Genomic DNA, 14,071 nt, shown 5'->3' on the forward strand with positions numbered 1-14,071 from the left:
TTCATCTTGGCCTCAAATGTCCACAAAAACATTTTCCAGAATTCTGCAGGCCCTTTTAAAATACTTCTTGGTGAACTAATCTGGCCATCCTGTTTCTTTGGTTAAATCTTGCAGCATACCCTCTGTATTTCTGTTCATGGTCTTCTGTGGACAGTAGTCATCCACACATCCACATGTGGTTCATGGGGAGCATTTCTGATCTGTTAGGCATTTGGGAATTTTTCTCCATTACAATGAGAATTCTTCAGCAGTGGAGGGTCTTCCTTGGAATACCAGTCCCTTTGTGATCACTGAGCTCACCAGAACACTCTTTCTTCTTAATGATGTTCCAAACTATTGATTTTGGTCATCCTAAGGTTTGGGTGATGTCTCTTACTGTTTTATCAGCCTCATCATGGCTTCTTTGACACTCATTGACACAACTCTGGAAAACTCACTGAAAAATGGAAAACTCCAAAAGTGATCAAAAGCTTAGAAGCAAGCCTAGCTTTCTTATACCTGCACCAATGAAGCAATTAAACATACCAGAGTACTCACAAACACCTTTGAAGCCAAATCTCCCAAACATTAATGGTGCCCTGAAATGAGGGGACTATGTATTAAAAGTGCTGCAATTTCTACATGGTCAAACCAAAATGTATACAAGTCACCCTGAATAAAATATGGAATGTGCACTTCAAAAATCACACGTGGATTGAGTGCGTGAAATTGGATGTCAGCAATCAACTTGTGCATTAAAGGTTGTCTTGCCAGTATCTGTGAATGACACCTGCAGGGACTACTTACCTTCAACTGTTACAGTAAAACCCCTGGTTTCCGCAATTCAAGCAACTGGCAAAAAATAGAGGAAGATAAATATATATAAAAATAAAATAATAGGTAAAAAATGCAAGTTTAAAATTGTAAAGATAAATGTTCTTTGAAGGAACACAAAAGCCTTTTGAAGATGCGAGCAAATATACAGCCAGCGGAGAGAGCGCCTTGATCGAGCTTTGCTCGTAGCAGCTGTCTGAATAAAGTTGTATGAAGCAGCCATGGCGTCACCAGGATGAAGAGCTGGTTAATGCCACTCCCCATTGGGGTGATTCTCTTAGTGTCTCCTTACCCCTGCTTCGTAAAAGTCACCCCAGTCAAAGGCTTTTATCTGGAAACTTGGGGTAGGTGAGGTTTAATTATCGGGGAAAATAAAGGAAAAAAGTGTATTTCTCCCAAACATTATGGAGGGCTCTGACATTGAAATTCTCATCTGCCACAATCAAACAGATACTTTTTTTTAAAAAAAAAATAAATTACCCCAGTACAGAAGGAGATGATAAACATGATAGATGGATACAGTTGGGGCAAAAAAAAAGATATTTCAATGCATTCAGGTCTTTTGGTGAAGCCAGAGTGGTTCATGGTTCGGGTGGTAAAGGGAGGTTCAAAGCCCGTTTGCCAATGAATAAAAACTATTCTTGAACTTTCAAACAGCTTCGTTAGATCTTGTACTTTACCTTAAGGAGGATAGCACTGAAAGGTTAATCAGAGATGGAACAACTGACAGGACATCATGGTTTTATTTGAACACCTCTTATTCTACATGTGCCTATATCCAAAATTACAATATAATTTAGTGCCTGAAGCATTGAGACATTTTCAGTCTACATAAAACTCCTGATATCTGGCCCCAATGGAGATGATAGATGCCGGTTGCGTATTTTCTGGTTGCTTGAGATTTACTCATACATTGCCTAACTAAGGACTGCCTAAAGAAATCTCTTGGTGCCTGCCACATTGACCACCGCCAGTGGGCTGATCTCGCCTCAAACCGTGCATCTTGGCGCCTCACAGTTTGGCGGGCAGCAACCTCCTTTGAAGAAGACCGCAGAGCCCACCTCACTGACAAAAGGCAAAGGAGGAAAAACCCAACACCCAACCCCAACCCACCAATTTTCCCCTGCAGCCGCTGCAACCGTGTCTGCCTGTCCCGCATCGGACTTGTCAGCCACAAACGAGCCTGCAGCTGACGTGGACTTTTTACCCCCTCCATAAATCTTCGTCCGCGAAGCCAAGCCAAAGAAAAGAACACCTGCCTTACAAATAAACAATTTAAATGGTGAAGGACAAAAATACTAGACTGTACTTACACTGAACAAACTTCACTTGCATGAATATATAAACCTTAAAGCATTTTACTTTATTTTCAGGCACATTCATTGAAGACATTTAACTGTTGCTGCATCTACAGGTTCCTCCCCCTCCAAGGAGCTACCCGAAAGACAAACAATAACATTATAGATAATTAAACCTCACCTACTCCAAGTTTCCAGATAAAAGCCTTTGACTGGGGCGACTTTTACGAAGCAGGGGTAAGGAGACACTAAGAGAATCACCCCAATGGGGAGTGGCATTAACCAGCTCTTCATCCTGGTGACGCCATGGCTGCTTCATACAACTTTATTCAGACAGCTGCTACGAGCAAAGCTCAATCAAGGCGCTCTCTCCGCTGGCTGTATATTTGCTCGCATCTTCAAAAGGCTTTTGTGTTCCTTCAAAGAACATTTATCTTTACAATTTTAAACTTGCATTTTTTACCTATTATTTTATTTTTATATATATTTATCTTCCTCTATTTTTTGCCAGTTGCTTGAATTGCGGAAACCAGGGGTTTTACTGTAACAGTTGAAGGTAAGTAGTCCCTGCAGGTGTCATTCACAGATACTGGCAAGACAACCTTTAATGCACAAGTTGATTGCTGACATCCAATTTCACGCACTCAATGCTCCAGCAAATTTGATATATTTGGAAAGCATTACATCAAACGCCTAGGCAATGGCATAACAGAATCTCAGCAACATTAGTCAGTTTTTATTTAAATTGCAGAAAATTAGATTAGTTGGCTTCAAATGCAATGCAATGAATCATGGCAGTGTTCTTCAGATGCAACCAAACATTTTATAAACACACTCATCTCTGCATTAGGAGGTGGCAGTTCAACTCAAATCAAGAAATACGTGGAAATCAGAATATGAATTTATTGTCATGAACGTCACAAAATTCAGTCTTTTGCACCAGCGTCACAGTGTAAACATTCAGATTATGAACCATCTTTCCATACTCGTATACATTTAAAAAATAATAGTGCACAAAAATATGGCAACGTCTTTGATGAATTGATCATTTAGGAATCTGATGGCAGCAGGAAAGAAGCTGCCTTTTAACGTTGAGTGCTCATCTTTAGGCTCAGATACTGCCTTCCCAATGGTAGCAATGAAGAGCGGATGGCCTGGGTGGTGGGGGTCTTTGAGGATAGAGGCTGCTTTTTTAAGACACTGCCTCCTGTAGATGACCACAATGGAGTGGTCTGGTGCCTGTGATGTTGCAGGCCAAATTAACAACCCTTTGGAATTTATTCTTGTCCTGAGAGTTGGCGCCTCCATACCAGGCAGTGATGCAACCAGCCAGAAGGCTCTCCACTGTACTCCTGTAGAAGTTTGAGAGCCTTTGGTGACTATCAAATTTCCTCAGACACCTCACAAAGTCTAGCCGCTGGCACATCTTCTTCATGTTTGCATCAACATGGAGGCTCCAGGACAGATCCTCAGAGATGTTGACAAATCGCCTCCTTGGTTTTGCTAATGTTGAGCACAAGGCTGTTGTTGTGATACCACTCAATGACCTGATCGATCTCCTTCCTGTACGTTTCCTCATTGCTGCTTGTAATTTTGCCGACAACTGTGGTGTCATCGGCAAACAAATGTAGTCCACATCAAGAGAGGTACTGCAATGAGTGATAAAACCCAAATTCCTTGTCCTAATTGGCATCATGTATTCCAAGTCACATTTGAACAAGGATCAAGAGGCGCTTGTATTATTATCAATGGTCTGACCTCTGTACCAACAGCACATTTCATTGTCCACCTCGTTCTGAAGGATTCAAAAGACACCCTTAGCCAGTGAACAAGGCATTGAGTAAAGTCATTCTTTGAATTCAAAATGCCTGGATAGCAGAGGACAGATAAAGCAATAAATATACTTGAAACTTTTTCTTTATTAGGAAAAAATATGAATATAAAAATGTTCAGAAGCTACATACAGTCAAAAAGTTGTCATTCTTGTTTTTTGGTAGGGCACTGAATTTCATAGGTTCCCTAAATGTTATTACTGGTAATCAAAATGGACAAGAACAATATTTGATTAGGTTTGCAGGATCTTGCTGTTCCTACAAAACACTTCATTCATAGTAATGACCACTTCGTAGAACATCCGTTTTACAGCCTGGTAATGGAAATGCCAATGCCAAAGATTGTGGAGTGCATTAAGAAATAATTTGACCTAGTCGCTCCTATTAACGAGCCTCCGTTATAATATGTTTATCCAATTGAAGAGCGGGCCCAAATGTTGTATGTTTTTTTTCAGCATGAGACAGTTACCTTGGTGAGCGCAATGCTTGCTGCATTAGGCACATTTTTGAAATTTGCTTTGTTCAAACATAATCACTGAGAAATGTGACATCTGGATTTCCCAAGATATGGAATTCAAAGTTAAACAGAGGAAGTTGGGGGGGGTCAAGCAACATCAGTGGGAGAAAAAGAATGGTCGACATTTTGAGCCAATACTGAGGAAACAGCTCAAAAGACGAAGGGGCCCATGTGGATTGGTGAACAAGGTAGAGGTGAAACAATGCACAAAGGCAGATGACAAGCAGGTAACAGAGAATTGGAGAGAGAAGCAAGGAAAACAAGTGGGTTAGATGGACAAACATAACACTTATTATTAATGGGGAAGCACATGATTATAACAGTACCAGCGACCCAGGTTCAAAAGTGGTGAAAAGGAGATTTTTCGTTCGCCCCATTTCTGTGTGGGTTTCCTCCCACCCTTCAAAATGCACAGGAGTTTTAAGTTAATTGGGGTATTTTGGCAGCACGGGCTCGTGGACCATGCTCTATGTCTAAATTTAAAATTTAGAACTTCTCTTAAACATCTGCCCTTGCCACCATCAAGAGTCCCAAATATCCCTTCCATGTAAAGCAAAGATTCTCCAATGTCCACTACTGCAAGTGCTCTTGTTGCAGCCTCTACATTGGTGAGACCAAATGCAGATTTGGGGTCCATTTCACAGAACATCTATGCCTCGTTGGCAATGGTCATCCTGTGCTTCCAGTTACATGCCACTTCCACACTCTCCTTACCCTTCTCTACTGCCAGAGTGAGGTCCAACACAAACCAGAGGAAAAACACCACATATTCCTCCTGGTCAGTCAACAGCTTAAATGTGGAATTTTTTGATTTCAGCTTACGAGTTCCCTCTCCATCTGCACCCTTTCGGCTCTTCTCTTTCCATCCCTATGTAGACCCATTTCCCCTCCACTTTGTATCCATCTCCCCACTGAATTATTCCATTCCATCACTCCCCTATCCCAAGATCCCCACCTCCCCACTGAATTATTCCACTCCATCACCCTCCTATCCCAAGACCCCCACCTCCCCCACTCTGATTCCATCTGCTATCTCTTTACACTACCTTCTCTACCAGTCAGATTCCAGCACCGGCAATCCTTGTCTCTAATGACCCCCCCATCTTCCTCTATCTGACATGTTGCTTTTCTTGCCTCTCTCCACCTTTGTCTGGTATCTGCCAATCCTCTGCCCATCATGTTTCACTCTGACCTGGTTAGCCCCACCACCCAACTCGAACTTCCGTACTGCATCACCAATCCCATCCTGGACCTCCGTCCCCTAATCTACCTTCCGTTCAGCATCACCAATCCTATCCGTGATCCCCGTTCCCAACTCTACCTCCCCTACTTCATTACCAATCCCATCCGGGACCTCCATCCCCTACTCTACCTTCTCCACTTCATCACCAATCCCATCCGGGACCTCCGTCTCCTACTCTACCTTCCATACAGCATCATTAGTCCCATCCAGGATCTCCGTTCCCTACTTTACCTTCCCTACTTCATCACTAATCCCATCCGGGACCTCCGTTCCCAACTCTACCTTCCCTACTGCATCACCAATCCCATCCGGAACCTCGTCCCCTACTCTAACTTCCGTTCAGCATCACCAATCCTATCCGGGATCCCTGTTCCCAACTCTACCTCCCTTACTTCATTACCAATCCCATCCAGGACCTCTGTCCCTATTCTACCTTCCCTACTTCATCACCAATCCCATCCTGGACCTCCGTCCCCTAATCTACCTTCCGTTCAGCATCACCAATCCTATCCGTGATCCCCGTTCCCAACTCTACCTCCCCTACTTCATTACCAATCCCATCCGGGACCTCCATCCCCTACTCTACCTTCTCCACTTCATCACCAATCCCATCCGGGACCTCCGTCTCCTACTCTACCTTCCATACAGCATCATTAGTCCCATCCAGGATCTCCGTTCCCTACTTTACCTTCCCTACTTCATCACTAATCCCATCCGGGACCTCCGTTCCCAACTCTACCTTCCCTACTGCATCACCAATCCCATCCGGAACCTCGTCCCCTACTCTAACTTCCGTTCAGCATCACCAATCCTATCCGGGATCCCTGTTCCCAACTCTACCTCCCTTACTTCATTACCAATCCCATCCAGGACCTCTGTCCCTATTCTACCTTCCCTACTTCATCACCAATCCCATCCGGGACCTCCGTTCCCAACTCTACCTTCCGTACAGTATCACCAATCCCATCCGGGACCTCCACTCCCAACTCTACTTTCTGTACAACATCACCATTCCCATCCGGGAGCTCCGTTCCCTACTCTACCTTCCGAACTGCATTTCCTCAGTATTGAGGAAAGAGTTTCAGCTCGAAAGGTAAACCTTGCTTTTCCTCCCAAGGCTGTTGCTAAAGCTGCTTATTTCCTCCAGATTGTGTTTATCTGCATTTCGAAGAGCTCCAAATACACTGTCAGTTGGCCATCTGGAACACTTAGCAGATTACTACTGTCCTTCCATCAGCCACATGGGGAAACGAGACCTTCACCATCTTGATATCTACTCCATTGGCCAATGGAGCGCAGTTCCAAGGACTAGCTGTAAAACCATTCCCACCTTTGATGACAAAAACTGAAGGCAGTTTCATTTAATGGGTCCTGATGCAGGGTCTCTACCCGAAACATCATCCATCCCTTTGCATCCACAGACCTAACGAGTTCCTTCAGCCTTTTCTTTTTGTTATCTTGGTTATTTGAAAAAGTTAAAATCTGCCTGCTTGAGTCATGTGATCACATCAGCTATATTGGGGCCCCTCCCCCCCCCACCATCTTGTTCGGGCCCCTACCCCTTGATAAAGGCTCAAGCCCAAATCGTTGGCAAAGGACACTGTTTCACCTGCTGAGTTTCTCCAGCATGGTGCTTTTGTTTTAAAATCAGCTGTAGTTCAGGTTAAAAAAAAATTCAAAGCATACAAAATTCAAAGGAAAAAAAAACACATTAAGCACCTTCCCCTCAAGTCGAACGGTCTACTGACTGCAATTTGCTGCCACAAATTTCTCTTCCCCTCACTCTTCGTAACCCCGCGCCCTCCCATCTGCTGTACAATTACCAGAAACACTGTTTCCTATCATTACAAAAAACACAGTTCTTCCAAAATGTATGTGAAACAGGCCCATCTGCCAATGTCTAGGCCTTGCAGGCCAAGCTTTGGGGGAGGAATTGCCAAACCAAATACTGATTTACATTCATACTACCCACGTACTCTCGGTTCCGTGCATGAACTGCAGATGACAGGCAATTATTCCATTCATTAACCTCATCAAAGGCATTCATTTCCTCTTGTACTTACTTGTTTATGCATCTCAAGATTGAGGCCATATGACATCTCATAGTACTGAAATAAAACAAAACCACACATTAGCAGAGCAACAAACATTCAAAATAAAAGCCACAAAAACTGGTTTTAAAAGCAACACAAGAGAGTAATCTTCAAATCTTAAATGGAAATATATTGAACCACTGGTAAACCTCATCTAATTCAGAAAATATTCCATGTACAGGAACAAAATATCCTTTTCCAAATTTCTTTGCACAATTCTCAAATAATGCGAACACAATCGGAGATGAGCAAGACCAGCTTGAGTAGATAAGCAAAAAGAACGGGCTCGACTCCAGTCTGAGCCTGAGCTCTCACCATAGATTCTGACAGGTCTGAACTTGATGTGGCAGGTTCGAGTCAAGTTAGATCTACTTTCTGCCAAAATATTCAGGATGCGTCCAGCTAGGTTTGATTCTGCTAGCAGGTGACAGCCCTGTTCGACAGTCCTTCAGACAGGAAGCAGATAAAGGACTCAACTCAGGATGTGCCCATGCTCTGCTTGTTTTTTTTTGTGTGGGGGATACTTAGAAATAGATTTCATTTTAATCCTACTCACACATGCTCCTCATCTCTTTTTTTCATCCAGTGTATCTTACATTTGTATGACCCGCAGAACTCAAAATGTTACTACTTTTGCTGCCATTTTTCAATTCTGCTCTCAGTTTCAATGGTCTACTCCTCTTGCATTTTGAGGTTTCCTGTCCAGTAATAAGGCAACAAGCATCCTTTCAAACCTATAGTCTCCTATTTCCAGCTCAGCTTTGCTTCCACAGTTCCTCCATTTCACTTTGTCCATTCCTCTATAGCCACCACATTTGACTGATGATAAAACATATCCAAGGGGTTTAGCTTTCAACAGAAATTAGAATTCATCAACAGAACCCCCCCCCTCCCCCCCAAGTATTTTAAATATCAGGTTGCCTTTCCAACTCCTAATCTGCTCTTCCATCCCCACCAAGAACTCCCTACAGCAATTCCCCAATGCAACTGCAGAGGATGGAACACCCATCCCTTCACCCCTTCATACCTCATCACCCAGGGACAAGACACGTGAAGCAGTGGCACACTTGCACTGGTTCCAGCCAGGTGTACTACAATGCAATCTCTATACTGCTGGAAACCAAAAGCAGACGAGGTGCCCATTTTGCACAGTAACTGCATCGTCTGCATCCAGTCCAACCCAGAGTTCCTGCTGCCTGTCCCTCTAATTCTCCACCCAACTCCCCCCATTCTGACCCATCTATTTGTAGCCTCAATGCTGCGATTACAAATCCCAATGGAAGTCTTAGAGCAGCAACTCATCTAGTCTCTTGTCTGGGCATGCTGAAGCCTTCCAATTTCTGGGTGCATCAGAGATTGCCATTGTTGCTGCAAATCAACGTTGGCTCAGTTTTCCCCTCTCTTCATCAGTACAGCCTTTCAAGCTGCCCATTGCCTGCATCTCAAAACTTGAGGCAATGCTTTGATTGTAATCTCACTTGCTTATAGTTCCCCATTAACCAAATTACTTTTTTCCCATGGCAATTCTAGCCTCATCCACTCACAGATAGTCTTTACCCAATATTCCCACCCTCAACCTCTCGGCGATTCAAAACTGACTCGCTTTCTTCCTTTCCCAGCCTCTTACTCAAAGCATTCATTCTTAAAGGAGTTCACAGGCAAAATTCTCCCCACCGTCGAGAGCATCTACAAGGAGAACTGCCGTCGGAGAACAGCAGCAATCATCAAGGATCTGCATGACCGAGCACACGCTCTGTTCTCACTACTGCCATCAAGAGAGAGGTCCAGGTGCCACAAGACTCGCACCAGCAGGTTCAGGAACAGCTGCTCCCCTTCCACCATCAGACTCTTCAACAACACACTCAGAGGTTAATTTCTTACTTTTGTACTTCATCGATTTTTTTTTCTCTATGCATTGCACAGTTTGTTTATATTTCTTTATTTGTTTAGATGTCTACTTATCTTCTGGAGTACAGGTTTGTGAACCACCAATAGGGTCATTCTGCCTTGCCCACAGGAAAAAAGAATCTCAGGGTTTATACATGATGTCATGCATGTACTCTGACCATAAATTTGTCTTGGGTACTAATTGTGTCCATGTTACCATTGCTCATACGATTTGCATTATCAGATGCAAATGCTTTTGTGATTCCACACAACATGGGAGCATTTTAGAAGGTTCTTATTTATTACTTCTTGGACCTCTTTGCTTTACAAGATAGTAAATGGTGTTATTGTATTAAAAAGCTTGAAACGGTTGATTAAAATCCACCAGTCATTTTCGAGAGCAGTCCCTTGAAATAAGGTGATTGAAGAGGTCATTGCGGGAGCCCAGACTTCCACGAGTGGGCGGGAAGCCCCAGAAGGAGAAAGCAGGTGGTTTTCTACTTCCATGGGACTTTTCAATTTTCCTTGTGCATGAACAAAGTTAACCATGAATCCTCCTTCTCAACTTTGAATGCTCAAAAATTGGTGGGAATATTGTATTCCTCCCACTACCCCCCATTCCAGGAGGCTTTGAAGACTTCCCCAAATCTTTTCTTGTCAACCTGGCAAGTTCTTCCCTTGATGATGGCCTTAATCACATTTTAGCTGCTTTGATCTGCTCTAGTCAATATTACCAAAATAAATATCACATCCAAATGAAAATCCCCCTCTTGGAACATTTACAAAAGGTTAAAATTAGTGGAATTTCCTTCGGAAATTTAATTTCTGGAAAGGTTTCACATCTAATAGTTTTGATCCTAGAAAGAAACAAATTAGGAAGCTTGACGTACGCTGGACACAACTTTAATAAATCCAGTGAAATACTAAAACCCTGGTGAAATCTTGACTCTGACCTTGTTTAAAAATTTGGAGTCATCAACAGCTCTTAATTGCTCTGGAGTGAAAGCCTAGATTATAAATGCAAGGGAGAGGGTCATGAACACATGACCTTCTCTCGCAGAAGATGAGAATGTAACCTACCGAACCAAGTAGCGAACAAGATTGAAACAAGAGACTCTATAATTGCTATATTTTACAATCGCAAATAAATAGGAACATTTGAATCAATGGTCACAAGTGACCAACTTGACCATAATCTCAAACCAGTAATTCTGCACAGCCGACATTGTCCTCAAAAAATCAGATAGTTCCAATTTCTTGAATCTAGAGCATTCATTCCCCTATTAGAATAGAACTTCTAGTCCGTTAGCCAATACAGACAAATCCTGGATGCCAGTAGGGGTCCATTCCCAAGAACTGTCCATTCGCCAATCTCTCCACAAGTCACAAATGCCCATATTGTATTGTTCTACATACACTTGCAATGCCTCTCACTTCATTAAATGATCGCCCTACCCATGATTAAACTCATGGAATATATACTCTACCCAAGTGGTTCTCAACCTTTTTCTTCCCACTCACATACCAATTTAAGTAATCCCTGTGCCATCGGTGTAAGATGGTTAAGATTGCTTAAGGTGACTGGGAAGGGAAGGTGGAGAACCACTGCTCTCGACCCAATTGTTACTGAAATATTTTGCTTGAGAAAAATTGTCATTGGCCCATTTCCTTTGGAGTGATGAAACCGGGCACATAATGAGTCAATTAGGTATAATTAAAACAGTGGTTTTCAAACTTTTTCTTTCCACCCACATCCCACTTTAAGCAATCCCTTACTAATCACAGAGCACCCATGGCATAGGGATTACTTAAAGAGGTATAAGTGAGTGGAAAGAAAAAGGTTGAGAACCAGTCATTCACGAATGCCATGAAACTTGTGGTCAACTGCCTTTCTGAACCAGTGTCATTTGGTTTTGACACAGCTTAGTAGCTTGGTTATCACATTCTCTGAGCAGCCCCATGTCAACCATATCACTGTGGGTGCGAAGGCACGTACAAGCCAAAATGGCACATTTGCTTCCATGAAAAATAATCCAAAACATAATGAGATTTTCTGATAATTCTGTCGTGTCGTAAGCACCATAACTGATAAAAATAATTTTCATTCCAGATCATTTAGGATGTGAATTTAGATCTGCAGCTGCTGTGATTGGATTTGAACTCTCAGTGCCAAAGTTTTAACCTAAGCATCTGTATTGCATCCAGCTGTGCAAGGCCACCCCATTACACCAATCTTCATCTGGAGAAAGCAAAGCATAAAGGGAGGGATGAAGCCACAGAGATCTTTGACCAATTTCCTTTTTAATCCCCACAGTGCACAAGTTATCCTAAAAGGGATCCAATCATTATCAATAGGGAACTTCCAAAGAGCACAATTACCTGTGCAACAGCCTGCAAATTCTCCAAATTGGTCACCGGAGAAAATTAAACCTCGCTATAAATCTGCTTCAGTACTAACAACTGCACATGTATTTTTTTTTGGCATTGTTAATTTTACAAATCAGGTTTTAATAAAAGTACAACATGCTGTTCTTTGATGCGTCACTGCACACCTCTGTTTACAAGTCTGGCAGAATGCCAAGCATCAACATCCCAAGAATACTTTCCTTTTAAAGTCACTCAGCTCTGGACCCAGGATCACCTCCTTTAACAAATACTTAGCTGGCTTTTATTTGAACATCCATCATTATTGGATGGGAAGTTACTTTTTCTTTTGGAATTCATTGGAGTGCCAAATCTGCCAAAAACTCCACAAGAGATTGACACCGTTGCAGCTTTCAGTCATACCTTGCCACATCCAAAGCAAACAGCAGGAAGCTCAAAGAAACTCAGTCAAGCTCTCTTTTAAAATTCCAAAAATAGCTGACACTTGTGGCCAATGAAATATTTTCCAAATATGGGGAAAAAATAAGTGCTTAGAATTTGAGGATGCAAAGAAAATGTAGGAATTCCTTTGATATGGGGGAGAGGGCGCTGAGAAAGTTATTCACATTACACCAACTCTTGTGCCAATGGCAATTGTCCACATTTTTAATTCCAGATATCCATCCTTGGTCACTAATTCTGGTTCCCTTCACTGTTGGAAGGCTTTGGGAAAAAGGGAAATTTTGACGAGCCTCTGCTATGGGGTCCCACTGTTCTCTCACCAGTTAAGCATTAGTCCCTGAAGTTGGGTGATTACACCCATCAAAGTTTCCGCTGAAGCAAGTTTGAATTAGATACACATCAACAGGATCTTGTAGCCCTATGGCCCAAGGCAGAGAGCAAGACAACATCATTAATATTCTGAAGTCTCTGGCCCAAAGCATCAACTCTTAAAAGACTCAAGTACAAATTGTGTCCATGTTTCCACTGCTCATACGATTTCCAATATCAGATGCAAATACTTCAGTGATTCCACACAACATGGGAGCATTTTTCTTCTCCCACATATCTAACCAATCTTTAGAGTTTTGAGGTTACCAGGAAAGTTGATGAAGGAAAGGCAGTACATGTTGTCAACAGTGTCATGTAATAAAATTTAAAAATAGGACATATATGATCTACTTTGACTTTTGCCTGGCGCAAGGCAAAGATCAACAATTAGCATTGCCCTGTGCCTCTTACAGTGTGAGAGAAAGGGGGGTGGTAAAGACAGGTCTGTCCTTTAACAAGGTCCTACATAAGGCAGGTCAAGAAGATTCAGTCACTCAGTATTCAAGATGAGGAAGTAAACTGGATTAAGCTTTGACTTTGTGGGAGATGCCAGAGAGTGGTTCTATGATTGGAGGCCTGAGATTGGTGCTCAGTCCATTGTAGTTTGTCATCTGTATCAATGATCTGGATGATAATGTGGCAAATGGGATCAGCAAATTTTCAAATGACACGAAGAATGAGGGGTGTTGTAAGGCTTTCAAAACTTACAGAAGGATCTGGACCAGGTGAAAAAATGAGCTGTACAATAATAGATTAAATTTAATGAGGACAAATGTTGCACTTTGGAAGGATAAACAGGTCATGACTTACACACTAAACAGTAGGGCACGATGGAGCACAGTCGATCAGAGGGATCTGGGAATACAGATACACAATTTTCTGAGTGGCATCACAGCTAAATAGTGTCGTAAAGAGAACGTTTAGCATATTGGCCTTCAGAAATTAAAGTATTGAGTACAGGAGTTGGGATGTCATCTTAAAATTGAACAAGACATTGGTGAGGTCAAATTTTTTGAGTACTGTGTGTAGTTTTGGTCACCTAACTATCATGAAGCAGAGAAAATTTACAAAGATGCTGCTGGGACTCGAGGAGCTGAGTAATAGGGAAAAGTTGAATAGGTTAGGACTTTATTCCCTGAAGCATCAGAGGGTGAGGGGAGATGGAATTGATATACTCACAATTATGAGGGGTT

At 42.4% G+C, this 14,071-nt stretch overlaps 1 protein-coding gene across 1 annotated transcript in view; it reads right to left on the reverse strand.

Annotated features, from left to right (window-relative positions):
* The window catches only part of LOC138758772 (transducin-like enhancer protein 1), a 157,349-nt gene that overhangs the window by 110,452 nt on the left and 32,826 nt on the right, over positions 1-14,071 (reverse strand). The window contains exon 4 of the mRNA XM_069928145.1: positions 7,767-7,811. Within this exon, the coding sequence (XP_069784246.1) occupies positions 7,767-7,811 (45 nt within the window). The remainder of the gene's footprint in view (positions 1-7,766; positions 7,812-14,071) is intronic.

The sequence above is a fragment of the Narcine bancroftii genome, chromosome 3 (genome assembly GCF_036971445.1).
Source record: "Narcine bancroftii isolate sNarBan1 chromosome 3, sNarBan1.hap1, whole genome shotgun sequence".
Taxonomy (NCBI): Eukaryota; Metazoa; Chordata; class Chondrichthyes; order Torpediniformes; family Narcinidae; genus Narcine; species Narcine bancroftii.